The sequence below is a fragment of the Arachis ipaensis genome, chromosome B4, assembly GCF_059453495.1.
Source record: "Arachis ipaensis isolate K30076 ecotype BB chromosome B4, ASM5945349v1, whole genome shotgun sequence".
NCBI lineage: Eukaryota > Viridiplantae > Streptophyta > Magnoliopsida > Fabales > Fabaceae > Arachis > Arachis ipaensis.
The window spans coordinates 139,232,379-139,252,685 of record NC_142439.1 but is presented as its reverse complement, the minus strand read 5'-3'; the positions used below and the strand labels follow the sequence as shown (position 1 = coordinate 139,252,685).

At 38.0% G+C, this 20,307-nt stretch overlaps 2 protein-coding genes and 1 non-coding gene across 3 annotated transcripts; all 3 read left to right on the top strand.

Moving 5' to 3' along the window:
- Positions 1-5,557: 5,557 nt before the first annotated feature.
- On the top strand, positions 5,558-5,661 carry LOC148569441 (small nucleolar RNA R71). Its single transcript, XR_015881544.1, has one exon. It is a non-coding gene; the product is annotated as a small nucleolar RNA R71 (small nucleolar RNA).
- A 6,325-nt stretch (positions 5,662-11,986) lies between these two features.
- LOC148569440 (uncharacterized) lies at positions 11,987-13,335 on the top strand. Its single transcript, XM_088485044.1, has 4 exons — positions 11,987-12,045; positions 12,367-12,586; positions 12,748-13,047; positions 13,141-13,335. The coding sequence occupies exons 1-4, from the start codon at positions 11,987-11,989 to the stop codon at positions 13,333-13,335; spliced, it is 774 nt and encodes a 257-aa protein (XP_088341170.1).
- A 33-nt stretch (positions 13,336-13,368) lies between these two features.
- LOC148569439 (uncharacterized) lies at positions 13,369-13,869 on the top strand. Its single transcript, XM_088485043.1, has one exon. The coding sequence runs from the start codon at positions 13,369-13,371 to the stop codon at positions 13,867-13,869; it is 501 nt and encodes a 166-aa protein (XP_088341169.1).
- The last annotated feature ends 6,438 nt before the right edge of the window (positions 13,870-20,307 follow it).

Below are 20,307 nucleotides of genomic sequence, written 5' to 3'. Positions count from 1 at the left end.
AGTTACTAGGGTTTACAGAAGTAAGTAATTGATGCATAAATCCACTTCCGGGGCCCACTTGGTGTGTGCTTGGGCTGAGCTTGAATGTTACACGTGTAGAGGTCATTCTTGGAGTTGAACGCCAGTTTGTAACGTATTTCTGGCGTTCAACTCTGGCTTGTGATGTGTTTCTGGCGTTTAACTCCAGACAGCAGCATAGAACTGGCGTTCAACGCCCTTTTATGTCATCTAAACTCGGCTAAAGTATGGACGATTATACATTTCTGGAAAGCCTTGGATGTCTACTTTCCAACGCAATTGGAAGCTCACCATTTTGAGTTCTGTAGCTCCGGAAAATCCACTTTTAGTGCAGGGAGGTCAGAATCCAACAGCATCAGCAGTCCTTCTTCAACCTCTGAATCTGATTTTTGCTCAAGTCCCTCAATTTCAGCCAGAAAATACCTGAAATCACAGAAAAACACACAAACTCATAGTAAAGTCCAGAAATGTGAATTTAACATAAAAACTAATGAAAACATCCCTAAAAGTAACTAGATTATACTAAAAACATACTAAAAACAATGCCAAAAAAGCGTATAAATTATCCGCTCATCACAACACCAAACTTAAATTGTTGCTTGTCCCCAAGCAACTGAAAATCAAATAGGATAAAAATAAGAGAATATACTATAAATTCCAAACTATCAATGAAATATAGCTCCAATCAGATGAGCGGGACTTGTAGCTTTTTGCCTCTTGAATAGTTTTGGCATCTCACTTTATCCATTGAGGTTCAGAATGATTGGCATCTATAGGAACTCAGAGTTCAGATAGTGTTATTGATTCTCCTAGTTTAGTATGATGATTCTTGAACACAGCTATTTTATGAGTCTTGGCCGTGGCCCTAAGCACTTTGTTTTCCAGTATTACCACCGGATACATAAATGCCACAGACACATAATTGGGTGAACCTTTTCAGATTGTGACTTAGCTTTGCTAAAGTCCCCAATTAGAGGTGTCCAGGGTTCTTAAGCACACTCTTCTTTTGCTTTGGACCTTGACTTTAACCGCTCAGTCTCAAGTTTTCACTTGACACCTTCACGCCACAAGCACATGGTTAGGGACAACTTGGTTTAGCCGCTTAGGCCAGGATTTTATTCCTTTAGCCCCTCCTATCCACTGATGCTCAAAGCCTTAGGATCCTTTTTATTACCCTTGCCTTTTGGTTTTAAGGGTTACTGGCTTTTTGCTCTTGCCTCTTGGTTTTAAGAGCTTTTAGCTTTTTCTGCTTGCTTTTGCTCTCTCTTTTTTTTTTTTTTGCAAGCTTTGTTCTTTGCTGCTTTTTCTTGCTTCAAGAATCATTTTTATGATTTTTCAGATTATCAAATAACATGTCTCCTTGTCATCATTCTTTCAAGAGCCAACATATTTAACATTCTTAAACAACAACTTCAAAAGACATATGCACTGTTCAAGCATTCATTCAGAAAACAAGAAGCATTGTCACCACATCAATATAATTAAACTAAGTTCAAGGATAAATTTGAAACTCATGTACTTCTTGTTCTTTTGAATTAAAACAGTTTTCATTTAAGAGAGGTGTGGATTCATAGGACATTCATAACTTTAAGACATAGTTACTAACTACTAATGATCATGTAATGAAGACACAAACATGGATAAGCACTTAACATAGAGAAAACGAAAAACAGAGAATGTAAGAACAAGGAATGAGTCCACCTTAGTGATGGTGGCGTTTTCTTTTTGAGGAACCAATGATGTCCTTGAGCTCTTCTATGTCTCTTCCTTGTCTTTGTTGCTCCTCCCTCATTGCTTTTTGATCTTCTCTAATTTTGTGAAGGATGATGGAGTGCTCTTGATGTTCCACCCTTAATTGTCCCATGTTGGAACTTAATTCTCCTAGGGAGGTGTTGATTTGCTCCCAATAGTTTTGTGGAGGAAAATGCATTTGAGGCATCTCCAGAATCTCATGGTGATGAGCTTCATGCGTCTCTTGAGATCCATGAATGGGCTCTCTTGCTTGCTCCATCCTTTTCTTAGTGATGGGCTTCTCTTCCTCAATGGGAATGTCTCCTTCTATGGAAGCTCCAGCTGAGTAACATAGATGGCAAATAAGATGAGGAAAAGCTAGCCTTGCCCCAGGAGAGGGCTTTTCGGCTATTTTGTAGAGTTCAAGGGAGATGACTTCATGAACTTCTACTTCTTCTCCAATCATGATGCTATGGATCATGATGGCCCGATCCACAGTAACTTCAGATCGGTTGCTAGTGGGGATGATGGAGCGTTGGATGAACTCCAACCATCCTCTAGCCACAGGCTTGAGGTCCAGTCTTCTTAATTGAACCGGCTTGCCTTTGGAGTTAATCTTCTATTGAGCTCCTTCCACACATATGTCCATGAGGACTTGGTCCAACCTTTGATTAAAGTTGACCCTTCTAGTGTAGGGGCATGCATCTCCTTGCATCATAGGCAAGTTGAACGCCAACCTCACATTTTCCGGACTAAAATCTAAGTATTTCTCTCGAACCATAGTGATATAATTCTTTGGGTTCGGGTTCTTACTTTGATCATGGTTCCTTGTGATCCATGCATTGGCATAGAACTCTTGAACCATTAGGATGCCGACTTGTTGGATGGGGTTTGTTAGAACTTCCCAACCTCTTCTTTGGATTTCATGTTGGATCTCCGGATACTCATTTCTCTTGAGTTTGAAAGGGACCTCAGGGATCACCTTTTTCTTGGCCACAACATCATAGAAGTGGTCTTGATGAGCTTTGGAGATGAATCTTTCCATCTCCCATGACTCGGAGGTGGAAGCTTTTATCTTCTCTTTCCATTTTCTAGAGGATTATCCGGTCTTGGGTGCCATCAATGGTAATGGAAAAACAAAAAGCTTATGCTTTTACCACACCAAACTTAGAATATTGCTCGCCCTCGAGCAAGAGAAAAAAGAATAGATGATGAAGAAGAAGAAATGGAGGAGAGGGAGAGAGAGATGTGTTTCGGCCAAGAAGGGGAAGAGAGGGGTGTGTTATGTGAAAATGAGGAAGAATGGAGGGCTATATATAGGGAAGGGAGGGGGGGTAAGGTTCGGCCATAAGGGTGGGTTTTGGGTGGGAAAGTGATTTTGAATTTTGAAGGTAGGTGGAGTTTATGAGGTAGGTTTATGGGGAAGAGTGGATGGATGTAAGTGGTGAAGTGGTGATAGGGAAGAGAGATTGAGGTGATTAGTGAAGAGTTTTGGGGAAGAGTGTTTATGGGATTGTGTGAAAGAGGGGTGAGAAGAAGTGAGTGGAGGTAGGTGGGGATCCTGTGGGGTCCACAGATCCTGAGGTGATCCTGTGGGGTCTGCAGATCCTGAGGTGTTCAAGGATTTACAACCTTGCACCAAATTAGGCATGCAAAATGCCCTTGCACACAACTCTGGGCGTTCAGCACCAGATTGGTGCTTGTTCTGGGCGTTGAACGCCCATTTGTTGCTCATTTCTGGCGTTGAACGCCAGAACCATGCTTGTTCTGGGTGTTCAGCGCCAGCTCTTCTCCAGGGTGCAATTTTGGCGTTCAAACGCCCAGATGCTGCCTATTTTGGGCGTTCAGCGCCAGAACCATGCTCTGTTCTGGCATTGAACGCCAGCCAGATGCTTCTTACTGGCGTTTAAACGCCAGTAAGGTCTTCCTCCAGGGTGTGATTTTTCTTCTGCTGTTTTTGATTCCGTTTTCAATTTTTATATTTATTTTGTGACTCCACATGATCATGAACCTAATAAAACATGAAAGAACAATTAGATAAATAAAAATTGAGTTGCCTCCCAACAAGCGCTTCTTTAATGTCAATAGCTTGACAGTGGGCTCTCATGGAGCCTCACAGATGTTCAGAGCATTTTTGAGACTTCCCAACACCAAACTTAGAGTTTGGATATGGGAGGTCAACACCAAACTTAGAGTTTGGTTGTGGCCTCCCAACACCAAACTTAGAGTTTGACTGTGGGGGCTCTGGTTGACTCTGTTTTGAGAGAAGCTTACTGTGCCTCTTTTCCATGTTTACAGAAGGGTAACCTTGAGTTGTAAACACAAGGGAGTCCTCATTCAATTGAAGGACTAATTCACCTCTGTCAACATCAATCACAGCTCTTGCTGTGGCTAGGAAAAGTCTTCCAAGGATGATGGATTCATCCTCATCCTTCCCAGTATCAAGGATTATTAAATCAGCAGGGATGTAAAGATCTTCAACCTTTACTAACACGTCCTCTACTTATCCATAAGCCTGTTTTCTTGAATTGTCTGCCATCTCTAATGAGATTTTAGCAGCTTGCACCCCAAAGATTCCCAGTTTCTCTATTACAGAGAGGGGTATGAGGTTTATCCCTGAACCAAGGTCACACAGAGCCTTTTCAAAGATCATGTTGCCTATGGTACAAGGTATTACGAACTTTCCAGGATCCTGTTTCTTCTGAGGCAATGTCAGTTGATCCAGATCACTTAGTTCATTGGTGAACAAGGGAGGTTCATCTTCCCAAATCTCAATACCAAATAATTTGGCATTCAGCTTCATGATTGCACCAAGGTACTTGGTGACTTGCTCTTCAGTAACATCCTCATTCTCTTCAGAAGATGAATTCTCGTCAGAGCTCATGAAGGGCATAAGGAGGTTCAATAGAATCTCTATGGTCTCTAGATGAGTCTCAGATTCCTTTGGTTCCTCAAAGGGAAACTCCTTATTGATCACTGGACGTCCCAGGAGGTCTTCCTCACTGGGATTTACGTCCTCAACCTCCCTCATAGGTTCGGCCATGGTAATTAATGCAATGGCCTTGCACTCTCCTTTTGGATTCTCTTCTGTATTGCTTGAGAGAGTACTAGGAGGGATTTCAGTGATCCTTTTACTCAGCTGGACCACTTGTGCCTCCAAATTTCTAATGGAGGACCTTGTTTCATTCATGAAACTTACAGTGGCCTTAGATAGATCAGAGACTAAGTTTGCTAAATTAGAGGTATTTTGTTCAGAGTTCTCTGTCTGTTGCTGAGTGGATGATGGAAAAGGTTTACTATTGTCAAACCTATTTCTTCCACCATTATTAAAGCCTTGTTGAGGCTTTTGTTGATCTTTCCATGAGAGATTTGGGTGATTTCTCCATGAGGGGTTATAGGTGTTTCCATAAGGTTCACCCATGTAATTCACCTCTGTATTGCAGGGTTTTCAAGATCATAAGCTTCTTCTCCAGAAGATGCCTCTTGAGTACTGTTGGATGCAGCTTGCATTCCATTCAGACTCTAAGAAATTATATTGACTTGCTGAGTCAATATTTTATTTTGAGCCAGTATGGCATTCAAAGTATCAATTTCAAGAACTCCTTTCTTCATAGGCGTCCCATTATTCACAGAATTTCTTTCAGAAGTGTACATGAACTGGTTATTAGCAACCATGTCAATGAGTTCTTGAGCTTCTGCAGGCATTTTCTTTAGGTGAATGGATCCACCTGCAGAAGTATCCAATGACATCTTAGCTAATTCAGATAGACCATCATAGAATATATCCAGGATGGTCCATTCTGAAAGCATGTCAGAATGACACTTTTTGGTCAGTTCTTTGTATCTCTCCCAAGCTTCATAGAGGGATTCACCTTCTTTCTGTCTGAAGGTTTGAACATCCACTCTAAGCTTACTCAGCTTTTGAGGAGGAAAGAACTTGGCTAAGAAAGCCTTGACCAGCTTATCCCAAGAGTTCAGGCTATCCTTAGGTTGAGAGTCCAACCATATTCTAGCTCTGTCTCTTACAGCAAAAGGGAAAAGCATGAGCCTGTAGACTTCAGGATCTACTTCATTAGTCTTAACAGTATCACAGATCTGCAAGAATTCAGTTAAGAACTGAAAAGAATCTTCAGATGGAAGTCCATGAAACTTGCAGTTCTGCTGCATCAGAGAAACTAATTGAGGTTTCAGCTCAAAATTGTTTGCTCCAATGGCAGGAATGGAGATGCTTCTTCCATGTAAATTAGAATTAGGTGCAATAAAGTCACCAAGCATCCTCCTTGCATTATTATTATTTTCGGCTGCCATCTCCTCTTCCTGTTCGAAAATTTCTGAAAGGTGCTTGCTGGATTGTTGTAATTTAGCTTCTTTTAGTTTCTTCTTCAGAGTCCTTTCAGGTTCTGGATCTGCTTCAACAAGAATGTTCTTGTCCTTGCTCTTGCTCATATGAAAAAGGAGGGAACAGAAAAATAATAATAGGGATCCTTTTTACCACAGTATAGAGGTCCTTGTGTGAGTAGATGAATAAATAAATAGAAGGAGATGAGAGAGAAAGGGATTTTCGAAAATAGTTTTTGAAAAAAGTTGGTAATTTTCGAAAATTAAAATCAGAAATTAAAATAATTAGTTAATTAAAAAGAAATTTTGAAAAAGAGGGAGATATTTTCGAAAATTAGAGAGAGAGAGTTAGTTAGGGAGTTTTGAAAAATATAAGAAACAAACAAAAAGTTAGTTAGTTAGTTGAAACAAATTTGAAAATCAATTTTGAAAAGATAAGAAGATAAGAAGTTAGAAAAGATATTTGAAAATCAAATTTTTGAAAAAATATAAGATAAGAAGATATTTTTGAAAAGATATGATTGAAATTAGTTTTGAAAAAGATTTGATTTTTAAAATCACAATTAATGACTTAATTCACAAGAAATCATAAGATATGATTCTAGAACTTAAAGTTTGAATCTTTTCTTAACAAGCAAGTAACAAACTTGAAATTTTTGAATTAAAACATTAATTGATGATGTTATTTTCGAAAATTAGGAGATAAAGATAAGAAAAAGATTTTTGAAAAATATTTTTAAAATTTTTTAAAATAACTAAGAAAAATGAAAAAGATTTGATTTTTGAAAAAGATAAGATTTTTAAATTGAAAATTTGATTTGACTCATAAAAACAACTAGATTTTATAAAATTTTGAAAAAGTCAACTCAAATTTTCGAATTTATGAGAAGAAAAAAGAGAAGATATTTTTTTGATTTTTGAAATTTTAATGATGAGAGAGAAAAACATGAAAAAGACTCAATGCATGAAAATTTTGGATCAAAACAATGAATGCATGCAAAAATGCTATGAATGTCAAGATGAACACCAAGAACACTTTGAATGTCAAGATGAACATCAAGAACTTATTTTTGAAAAATTTTTAATGCAAAGAAAACATGTAAGACATCAAACTTAAAAAATTTTCATGTATAGACACTATGAATGCAAGAATGCATATGAAAAACAAGAAAAGACACAAAACATGAAAACATCAAGATCAAACAAGAAGACTTACCAAGAACAACTTGAAGATCATGAAGAACACTATGAATGCATGAATTTTTCGAAAAATGCAAGATGAATATGCAATTGACACGAAACTTTCAACTTGACTCAAGACTCAAACAAGAAACATGAAATATTTTTTATTTTTATGATTTTTTATTTTTTTTGGATTTTTGTATATTTTTTTTCGAAAAAACATATAGGAAAAAGAAAATAAGGATTTCAAAATTTTTAATATGAATTCCAGGAATCTTGTACTCTTAGTCTAAAGCTCCAATCTGAGGGTTAGGCATCGCTTAATAGCCAGCCAAGCTTTAGTATGTTGTTACATGCATTGAAGTGATTAGTTGAAGACCAATTCCAAAGCAGTTTGGATATGGCTTTACAGCTAGATAGGATTCAACATGTTACCATGAAACTCTAGAATTCATTCTTAAAAAATTCTGAAATAATTTTCGAAAACAAAGGGAAAATTTTTGAAAGATTTTTGAAAAAATTTTTTGAAATTTTTTTTTGAAAATTTTTTGAAAATAAAACAAAAAGAAAATTACCTAATATTAGCAACAAGATGAACCGTCAGTTGTCCAAACTCGAACAATCCCTGGCAACGGCGCCAAAAACTTGGTGCACGAAATTGTGATCTCAGGCAACGGTGCCAAAAACTCTGTACGCACGTCTTAATGAATTATTTTTCATTCACAACTTCGATACAACTAACCAGCAAGTGCATTGGGTCGTCCAAGTAATAAACCTTACGTGAGTAAGGGTCGATCCCACGGAGATTGTTGGTATGAAGCAAGCTATGGTCACCTTGTAAATCTCAGTCAGGTGGATATAAAACAGTTATGGAGTTTTCGAACATAAATAATAAATAGATAGAAAATAAGGATAGAAACACTCATGTAATTCATTGGTGAGAATTTCAGATAAGCGTATAAAGATGCTTTCGTTCCTTTGAATCTCTGCTTTCCCGCTGTCTTCATCCAATCAGTCTTACTCCTTTCCATGGCTGGCTTTATGTAAGGACATCACCGTTGTCAATGGCTACTTTTAATCCTCTCTGGAAAATGGTCCGATGCACTGTCACTGCATGGCTAATCGTCTGGAGGCATCACCCTTGTCAATGGCTGCATCCTATCCTCTTGTGAAAATGGTCCAAATGCTCTGTCATAGCACAGCTAATCATCTGAGGTTCTCGATCGTACTGGAATAGGATTCACCCTCCTTTTGCGTCTGTCACTACGCCCAGCACTCGCGAGTTTGAAGTCCGTCACAGTCATTCAATCCCAGAGTCCTACTCGGAATACCACAGACAAGGTTTAGACTTTCCGGACTCTCATGAATGCCGCCATCAATCTAGCATATACCACGAAGATTCTGATTAAGAGATCCAAGAGATACTCATTCAATCTAAAGTAGAACGGAAGTGGTTGTTAGGCACGCGTTCATAGGGAATGATGATGATTGTCACGTTCATCACATTCAGGTTGAAGTGCGAATGAATATCTTAGAAGCGGAATAAGTTGAATTGAATAGAAAAACAGTAGTACTTTGCATTAATCTTTGAGGAACAGCAGAGTTCCACACCTTAAACTATGGAGTGTAGAAACTCTACCGTTGAAATTACATAAGTGAAAGGTCCAGGCATGGCCGAATGGCCAGCCCCCATACGTGATCAATATGATCCTAAGATGAACAAAAAATCATAAGATGTCTAATACAATAGTAAAAAGTCTTATTTATACTAAACTAGTTACTAGGGTTTACAGAAGTAAGTAATTGATGCATAAATTCACTTCCGGGGCCCACTTGGTGTGTGCTTGGGCTGAGCTTGAATGTTACACGTGTAGAGGTCATTCTTGGAGTTGAATGCCAGTTTGTAACGTATTTCTGGCGTTCAACTCTGGCTTGTGACGTGTTTCTGGCGTTTAACTCCAGACAACAGCGTAGAACTGGCGTTCAACACCCTTTTACATCGTCTAAACTCGGCCAAAGTATGGACTATTATATATTGCTAGAAAGCGCTGGATGTCTACTTTCCAAAGCAATTGGAAGCGCGCCATTTTGAGTTCTGTAGCTCCAGAAAATCCACTTTGAGTGCAGGGAGGTCAGAATCCAACAGCATCAGCAATCCTTCTTCAACCTCTGAATCTGATTTTTGCTCAAGTCCCTCAATTTCAGCCAGAAAATACCTGAAATCACAGAAAAACACACAAACTCATAGTAAAGTCCAGAAATGTGAATTTAACATAAAAACTAATGAAAACATCCCTAAAAGTAACTAGATTCTACTAAAAACATACTAAAAACGCCAAAAAGCGTATAAATTATCCGCTCATCAACCCGCAACCTCTTAATTGAGTATGGGGAGACTATGCCATTTGAGCTATTACTCATTGGCTACAAAAAGAGGGATCGAGTGAGAGGACAGGAGATAACGATAACGTCGTTGCTGGCTATACTGAGAAGGACGGCAAAATTACGGACGACGTAAATTCAACCACGTCGTTAAGGGATGATGTACTGAAGAAAGAGAAATTGTGTGAGAGGACAGTAGATGACGACCTGCACTTCTTGTCACCACGTCGACGGCGATACTTGAAAGGACCGAAGCTATGTGATGAAGAAAGAATGATGGAGTGGAATTAAAATATGACACATCATAAAAGTAACTTACATATTATTTTAGAAAAAGTTTGGTAGAATTCACCTTTTTTTAATTATTGTAAACATTAAAAAATACCCTTAAACTTAGAAAACTAGCATATAGCACATATTATGTTCACTTCTTTTTTTTTTAACCAAAGATAGAAGACTCGAACCTGCAATCTCTTAATTGAGTATGGAGAGAGACTATGCCATTTGAGTTATAACTCATTGGCTTATGTTCACTTCTCTTGAAGCTGAAACTACGTGATACTAAATTCATAATATTATTATTTAATAATCATGTTTATAATGATTATCTACACCAGGAGGTTATATTTATGAGAAAAGTCATTAGCATGTTATATCACTAACAATACTAAGAGTACTTGATTTTAATTTTATTTTATTTTGAATTCTATACAATACTATATAAATATTTGTGAAATTATATATATATATATATATATATATATATATATATATATATATATTATAAAATTAATTTAAAATTTAATGTGAAATTTGTCACTCTAATGTTTATTAATTTTATTTTAATTTAACGATGTTACATAATAAAATTATAATGTTTATTTAATACATTTAATAGATATATACATGATAATATTTTATTAGTCTTTTTTTTTAAATGATATAATATCTTTTTTTTTAATATCAGTATCATTACAAAAATTACATCCAATACAAATTTTAATTTTAAATCAGTTCAGTTACTATATCAAAATTGATATCCAAAAAGTATTTCATTAGAGTTGCTCTAAAAAGATAATAATTTAAAATTATTTTATTTAATTTAATATTTATAATTTTTTTGATAATTAACATTCATAATTTTATTTATGTACATTTATAATTATACATTTATGATATTTAATATTAGGGCAAAAAACATAAATAAGCCAAGGGAAGCCATAATTTACGTGAATCAGCCAAGTTGAAAATTGTTTCATCAATCAACCAAAGGACATCTCTATGTAATTCGAACCAACCTAGTTCGAATTACAGTTCTACATAATTCGAACCTACTCAACTCGAATTGTACAAGAACGAAATTCACACTAATTCGAACTAGGTGAGTTCGAATTACATAGGTACAAGCTTCCCCAAGTAATTTGAACCAAGCAGACTCAAATTACCTTCATGCACGCAATGCAATGTAATTCGAACTGAGTTAACTCGAATTAGACAAATTGTATTTTGAACTAGGCTAGTTCGAATTAGTGAGGACCAGACCTGTATATATATGGTGTAAACGTGAGTTGCTCTCATTAGAGGGGGTAAGATGGCTAGTGAGGAGAGTTTTGTAGTGTTGGTTCATCACAGAGGATTGATTAAGAGGAAAACTCGTTCCGGTGTGAAGTTCACTGATAAGGATCCTCTCTGTATTATCGTGAGGCCTACGACGAGCTATGATGACCTTGTTAGCTCTGTACTGTTGAAACTTGGTCTGGAAGGTGTGAAACGGGTTAAGAAGTTTTTCTATCGCATTCCAATCACGGTGCTCCAGGAAACCGTGAAGTATGATTATTTCACGATTGGGAGTGATGAGGACTTGCAGGTCATGTTTCATTGTCGCCGGCAGTTTCCAGAAGTGAGGACACCAGAACTATTGGCAAAGTTGGTTGATGTGGTATCCAGCTCGGGGGGTTCGAACCGGAATACCACCACGTTAGCCACGGTAGCCGGTTCTAGCTCCAGACCTGCCGTTGCTTCTTCCTCCGTCCCTGCGTACCAGCCACCCGTCCAGCCTGTCGCCTCCCCTTCGTTCGCTGTTGATCTCAACGGCAGTGTGGGCGACGAAGTCGGAACAGGGAAATTTCTGCCGACCTCTTTACAGTGTATTGCACTGCCTGGGGTTGGCGATGGAGTGTTGGATGATCCAGAGGACGATGATGTCGAGCCGGATATGATTGATGATGACAGTGGCGATGATATAGGAGCAAGCGAGCCTGCTCGGGCGGGAGGTAGTTCTAGCTCTGGCACATAGCAGTACCCTCCACATTTTTCCTCTTTGGACTTGGATGCCATGAGGCAGGAGGCGGTTCCTGGGCAGCCTGCTGGATTTGGCGCTAGAGATGCGGAAGGGTCTGCAGGTCTGACAGAGTTCCAGGTTGGTCAGCAATTTCAGGATAAAGATGAGGCCCTGTTAAGTGTGAAGACTTACAGCATCCGCCGATGGGTACAGTACAAGGTAGTGGAGTCTGACTATCGCCGGTATGTGGGCAAGTGTTCTGAGTTCGGGAATGGGTGCACATGGTTGATTCGGCTGAGTCTCCGACAGTGCAAGGACCTATGGGAGGTCAAACGGTACAATGGTCCGCATACGTGTCTCGCCACCTCCATCTCCAGCGACCACAGGAGTTTGGATTATCATGTGATATCGGCATTCATTATGCCAATGGTTAGGACTGATGCATCTGTCAGCATCAAGGTGCTCCTAAATGCCACGGCCGCACACTTTGGGTTTAGGCCGACATACAGGAGGGTTTGGTTAGCGAAGCAGAAGGCTGTTGCCGTCATCTATAGTGACTGGGATGAGTCGTACAACGAGCTCCCTAGATGGGTGTTAGGAGTCCAGTTGATGATGCCTGGTACTATTGCAGTCCTTAGGACGAGCCCTGTTCGAGTTGGTGGACAGCTGGACGAGTCTCAAGCTTATTTTCACAGACTATTCTAGACGTTTTCACCGTGTATCGAGGCATTCCGTCATTGCAAGCCACTGGTTAGTATTGACGGCACCCATCTGTATGGCAAGTATGGGAAACGTTGCTTATCGCGATTGCACAGGACGGGAACTCCAACATACTCCCTGTTGCATTTGCATTAGTCGAAGGTGAGAATGATGAGTCCTGGTCCTTCTTTCTCTCCCATCTGCGTCAGCATGTGACACCGCAGCTGGGTCTGCTGGTTATATCGGACAGGCATAACGGCATCAAGGCCGCGCTTGAGGCTCCCGACGGAGGCTGGTTACCTCCATCTGCATACCGGAAATTCTGCATTCGACATGTAGCGGCAAATTTCACCCTAACCTTCAAGGGCAAAGACACAAGGAGGCTACTTGTCAACGCGGCTTACGCTAAGACCGAGGTAGAGTTCGATTACTGGTTTGATATTATGTGGTCTGAAGACCCGGCGATGTGTGACTAGGCGAACCGGATTGAGTATTCCTTGTGGACATAGCATTGTGATGAGGGGCGGAGATTCAGGCACATGACGACGAATATCTCTGAGTGTGTGAATTCAATCCTCAAGGGAGTCAGAAACCTCCCTGTGTGCTCGCTAGTGAAGGCAACGTACGGAAGGTTGGCCGAACTATTTGTTCGCAAGGGGAGAGAGGCTGAGGCCCAGCTGGGAACCGGACAACAATTCAGTTAGCACTTGGTGAAGTGTATCGAGGCCAACCTGAAGATGTCGAGGTGCTTCACGGTGACTTTGTACGATAGGGATAACTCGGAGTTCACCGTCGTAGAGACGACTCCGACTGGTTCATTCTCACTGGGTAGCTACAGAGTCTCGCTTGCATCTCAGACATGTGACTGCGGATACTTCCAGGCACTTTATTTCCGATGTCCGCACGCACTGGCATGCTGTGCCTACTCACGGCTCACATGGCAGCCTTACGTCCACCAGGTGTATCGTCTTAGTTCAGTGTTCAGTGTGTATCGGATGGGATTCACACCTCCCATTCCGAAGGATTTCTGGCCACCATATGACGGGCCTATTGTGATCCCATACCCTAACAAGAGGCGTGCGAGAGAGGGTCGTCCGAGGTCCACTCAAATACGGACCAATATGGACGAGGCAGATCCGAACCGGCCAAAGAGATGTGGCCTCTGTCGGCAACCCAGACACACACGTCGGAGTTGCCCACAGGTCGGAGGAGCAAAGCACACAGGGGGACATGAGTAGGTGTATTGTTACCTTTGGTACTTTGTTTATTTCACTTTGGCGTTTAGATTCCACTGTTATCGGTTTTCTTACTTGTAGTTGATAAGCGATAGAATTTGTTAATGTTAATGCGATGTACTGTGCATGGGATCTTAATTAATGAATATGTTTTGTTTTCGGAGTTTTGAAAAAAATGTCTGTTGAATGCACACGGCAATAAATAAATCTACAAATTAAATTAAGACATGATGCAGAAACTATGCTAGTAACGGAAATAAACACTAAACAGCCATTTCCAAAGTACACTATCATGATTTGGAACAACATATTGAAACATAAAAAACCAAACTACATGTTGGATCGTCAAAGTACATCAACGACAATAATAAACTTGGCTAAGATACAACAATGAACATGAACAAACAACAATGAATCATCTAAACAGATGCGAGCCAGTGAAGCAACGACGGGGTACCCGTGTCCTGTGGCCTCTCCGGATAAGCGGCTCCTCGTCCTTGATCTCATCCTCCTCCTCATCCAGTGACAAAAATAACTAACACCAGAAATCACTTATGGAAACCACTAACAGAATCTACATGCAAAACCAATATAACAAACCAGTAGCAAAATCACATGCTTAAACCGCTAACATAAACCACATGCAAATCCACTTATGAGAAACACATGCAAAATCACTATCATAAACCGCTTACAAAACCACATAGTAAACCACTTCCAATACCACTAAAATAAACTGCCAAAATAAATCATCAATAAAACCGCATACAAAAGTACTAACAAAAACCACTACTAAAAACTCCAAACCTAAACCACCAACAAAACCACATGCTTAAACCGCTAACATAAACCGCATACAAATCCACTTACGAAAATCACATGCAAAACCACTATCATAAACCGCACACAAAATCACATAATAAACCACTTCCAATACCACCAAAATAAACCGCCAACATAAACCATCAACAAAACCGCATACAAAACCACTAACAAAAACCACTACTAAAAACCACTAACATAAACCACCAACTAAACCGCATGCAAAACCTCTAAAATAAACCACTTGCAATACCACTAGGATAAACTGCTAACATAAACCGCCACTAAAACTGCATGCAAAACCACTAACTCAGATAAACCGCTAGCACAAAGTTTTCTATCTACTAACCTCGTCGTTGATGACCCCGGCTATATGAGCAACTCCATCCAATCGATATAGCCTTTCCGGATCGTCCCCCATCGGCTAAGTATTCTGTTCGAGTCTTTGTCGGCTCGAATTTGGGTCGTTTTCTCTGGGATTTGGTGGGGTATGAGAATGGAAAAGTGATTCGAATGAGGCTGATTCGAACTCCTTATATAGCTGAAATCTATGTAATTCGAACCAACCCCGTTCGAATTACTATTTGAGGGAAATTTTGAGTAATTCGAACCAACTAGGTTCGAATTACTTGGGAAAGCATTCAATGTGTAATTCGAACCAAGCTAGTTCGAATTATGCTCCTTGGTAATTCGAACCATGTAGATTCGAATTAGGAAAATCACGTGTTTCTTCATAATTCGAGTTAGGATGGTTCGAATTATGTGTTAATGTAGTTCGAATCCAGCTAGTTCGAATTAAGAATAACAGGTGAACATAATCATATATGGCTTTAAGAATAACAGGTGAACATAATCATATTATTCACTCAAACACATGCGTGTGCGCGCACACACACACACATATCATTGTTCCTCTTGAGAGTAGGATAAATCTGAGTTGATATCTAATTCCCTCTTTACAGTTTTGAGCAGTTTTGTATTAATTTCACAAATGAAAAGCTGCAGCAACATTTCAACCAGGTATGAGGTTAGTTTTTAGATATTAGACAACTTCAACTATCACTTTTTCTCATAACATGCATTCCAACATGGATAATGTCCTACAGCATGTGTTTAAGATGGAACAAGAGAGATATACAAAAGAAAGGATTGACTGGAGCTACTTAGAATTTGTGGATAATCAAGATGTACTTGATCTAATTGAAAAGGTTTATACATACTTTATGGCTATGCTTCATTTTGCAATATTTATAGCTAGATTTCAATCAGATAGAGCAACATCTAATGTTATATATATATATATATATATATATATATATATATATATATATATATATATATATATATATATATATATATATATATATATATATATATATATATATATATATGGATTCTCTGATGAAGACAAGCAAAGAATAGGTGCTGCTCAACAAGGTGATAAAGTTCGTGGAGTTCTTGGTCTGCCTGGTTGCCTGGTTGGAGGCATCTTGAGAGGAAGTTCAACTGACACAGCTGCAAGTGCGGGATCCAATGATCAGGTAAGTTGTTCTAGTTAACCACTTATGTAACAGCCCAGATCACCCGCTAGCACGATATTGTCCGCTTTGGCACACAAGGCCTCACGGTTTTGCCTTTGACGATAGGGATGATAGCTGAAGCCCCCCACACTCACTCGTCAAAATGCGGCATGCTAGGGAAAGGTATCCACACCTTTATAAGGCATGCTTCGTTCCCCTCCCCAACCGATGTGGGCCTTACAATCCACCCCCCTAAGGGAGTCCAGCGTCCTCGTTGGCACATCGATCCGGGTTCTGGCTCTGATACCATCTGTAACAGCCCAGACCACCCGCTAGCACGATATTGTCCGCTTTGGTACACAAAGCCTCACGGTTTTGTCTTTGACGATAGGGATGATAGCCAAAGCCCCTCACACTCACTTGGAATTTTAGTTTTAAACTTTTTAAGAGAGATTTTCGATTTTCTTAGAAAAAATTTCAACTCAATCCTTTCTTACCTGATTGTATCTATAATCATTATTTAAATTTCGATAAAGGTATTTTGAATTTGGCATGTCTTTATTCATATGTATCTTTGAAACCATACCTCAAATTTTCTTTTTCAAACAGAATTTGAAATTCCTTTCAGTTTTACCGTAATTTTCTATATATTCCTAATTGACTAAATGCTTGAGTACCTTTTGAAATTTCTAAAGAATTACTTTTGGTTCTTAGTCCAATTAGATTTCATCTTTCAAATTTCACATATTTTGTCTTTACCTTAGAAATAGTTTTGGCAAAACAAAAAAAAAAACAAAAAAAACACAATTTGATTTCCTACCAACCTTGCTTTGTTTTTATGCAAATCCTTAATTGATTATGTAAGGTATCTTTCAAGGTTTTCAAGAAAACATTTTATCCTTATCCTAGCTAATTTTCATTTTCACAAATTTTGCATAATTTAGTTCGACTTGAATTTGTTTTAACATAACACAATATTTACGTTTTTTTATGATTCCCTTGAGTTTTGTAAAACAATTACCCTATTCTTTTCTATAGTTTCTATTGAAGTTCTTTGAAATAAAAATTATTTTCTATTTGCATTTTGATTCTCCCTTCCGACATACTTTATGACTTTTAACCATTCTTATTTGTTGGTCACGTCAACTATTCCTTCATATTTTTGTGAACCTTGTACTCTTCTGATTTGGTTTTAGTTTATTTTGATCTAATTTACTACTACCTTCCTCTTGTACCTCTTAGAGTTCCTAAATTAAATATTTCTTGTTATGATATAAAATGACTCTTTTCAAAATGTTTTTTCGTACCTGTACATCGTTGCTTAGTTGCAATCTTACACCTCCTTCCGAATTCATGAGAAACGTAATTTTATTGCTTATTTTTCCCTTCTTGCGAGTTGTATCTCTTTAAATGTACTTGTACTCATCTCAGTGTTACACGTGGTCCTTAGAGGTAAAAAGACGGATGTGCTAGCTCTTTAGGGAACGACTGGTAGAAGAGAAAGTTTAATTTTTCAGTAGCTCGATTGAAAGTTTGTTCGATGCCTTATGTCTAGTTGATCTTGTTTGAACTCCCTTGATTTAATATCCTTTTTCATATGGCCTAATTTATTTTTAAGTACATCTTAATATTCCTGAATGTTCTTATGAGATGACAATTTCATTTTGATATGAACTTTTAAAACAAGTTTTGGATTTTCTTCTTAAAGGGTTAAATCAATTTTTCTTGCTTGAATTGCATTCATAGCTTTTTTTTTTTTTAAATTGACAAAGTTATTTTGAAGTTGGCATGCACTATTTTAAATAAGGTTTTGAAACCGACTTATAAGCAAATTTTCATTTCGGAATTCTTTTCTAAATAAAGTTTAACTTCTTCTTCCATATTTGCTATAATTTTTATACACACTTGATTGAATATAAACCTTGAGAATTTTTAAACAAACGTTTGATTTTCTTACAACCTTGCCACGATTTCACTGTATAACTTTATTTGATTGAATACCTAAATGTCTTTTAAGATTTCAAAAAAATTGTTTTGGCCTTAACCTAATTAACTTTTCCTTTTTAAACCTCACTTATTTTATCTTTAACTTGTAAATTATTTTGACAAGAGGCAATTTGATTTCCTTCTGAGTTTTATGCCTACTTTTGGTTAAGTGATGCCCCTAACTATTTTTCTCAAATATTTGAGCGAATATTTTTGTTCATAGCCACATTGGTATTCATTTTCTTTTAAAACTCTACATAATTTATTTCAACATGGAATTGTATTAACATAATGCCAAAAATATACTTTTGTTATTTCTTTTACAAAGTGTTTGATGCGCACTTTCCCTTTGAAAATGTGAAATAATTTTAGAAATATTTTTCATTCTCTATGAGCAATTCATTCGAAAATATTCTTAATTCTACTCGAGACTTATAACCTTTGTCTTTGGTCTTAGACATTCTTTTCTTTAAACCTCATATTCCTTGACTTGACTTAATTTTGCTTCAAACTACTGCACTACTTTTTCTTTTGTTATTCCTATTGGGTTTTGTTGATTTGGTAATCATTCTTGAGATTGCCAAACTAATTTTTTGTCTGACACTCTTCATTTTTTATGCATTCCTGATTACTTGTGATTTCAACAATCCTTTCAAATCCTGTCAGATTTTGTCGCTTGTCTTTTTTCAAGATCTTGTATTCTTTTGAATAAACTTGAGGATTACCTTAGAATCACATATGACTTTTAGGGATAGCAAACGAAATTTTAAAAATGCTGTTCGTAAACGTGAAAGATGGATTGGTAAGTATGCAACGTTATGAGGAGTATATCAGTTTGTTCCTCGTAAAGGTTTGTAGATGTTAGAATTGTGACGAGTTATGGAGTTATGAAGTGATTGATAGAGTTAGAGAGTTGAAGTTCTGAAATGGGTAAGAGATCTGTGAGCGAGCGTAATATCTGTTGTGTCATACCAACCTGTTTTATAGCCCTTTTTGCCGCACATGCTACCGTTTTGTTTTGTGAACGCCTATCTTAATTTCCACCCTATTTTGTTTCTCCAAGCTTTTGTAAAGTTTTAAAAATTTATATATGCATACTAAGATTTCATACTTTTATATAAAGTGTTTAAAAAGTAGAGTGCAAAGACTACGTGTTATCTTATATATTACTTTAATTTTCGAGAACGAAAATTTTTATAAGGTGGGTAGGAGGTAAGACCCATAATTTTCGAAAAATATCATTATGAGTTAATTTCAATTTATTTATTTATTAAAGACTTTATTTTTAAAAATTATTTTATTAAAAGTAATTAAATCAAGTTTTGAAAATTAAATTAGAAATTCTGCTTAATTTTATAGTTATTGAATAATTTTCTATATATAAATTATACAGCTTAACAGTTGCAAAAGAATAAGAATTTTATACAATTTAGTTAAATAATAGAAATTATAGAATTTAATATTTTAATTTTTATAAACAAAAAATAAATTATATTATTTCTAATTTTTAAATTAGAATATTTGATTAAAAGCTGATTAGTAAATTGATAATTAAGTAGTATTTTTAAGTAATTTTAAGAGATCAGATTAGATTACAAATTTATATAATATACTTTAATTTTATTAAAATTGAGATTCGAGAAAAGGAGAGGAAGAGAGGTATGAGGGAGAAGTGAGTTGCGTCGCAGGGGAGAAGAGGGAGACCGAGTCGTCGCGCCTACCGCCGTCCATCTCGCGTCGTCGCCGTTTTGCCGAGCTGCTTTGCAGCGCCGTCCTGCCCCGACCGCCGCCATCGTGCCACCGACCGAGGAGGCCGAGGGTCACTGTCTTCGAAGCTTCCATCGTCACTGTGCAAAGCCGCCACCTCTGAGTCCGTCACCGTTGAGCAGAGTCGCCGCCTCTGGGTCCGTCACCGCTGCTGTTTTCTCCGCCATCGCTGAGCCCGACCCTGCGCCTCGCCGTCATGTTGCTATTAAGAGAGAAGGGAGCGCAAATGACAACCACGGACGGAGAAGAGAGCGCGCATGCAGAGGAGGTAAAGTCGTCGCTGTCACCATCGCGTGTGGAGTCGCCGCCGTTCCTCCACCGTCGTCGAAGGTCCATCACCACAACT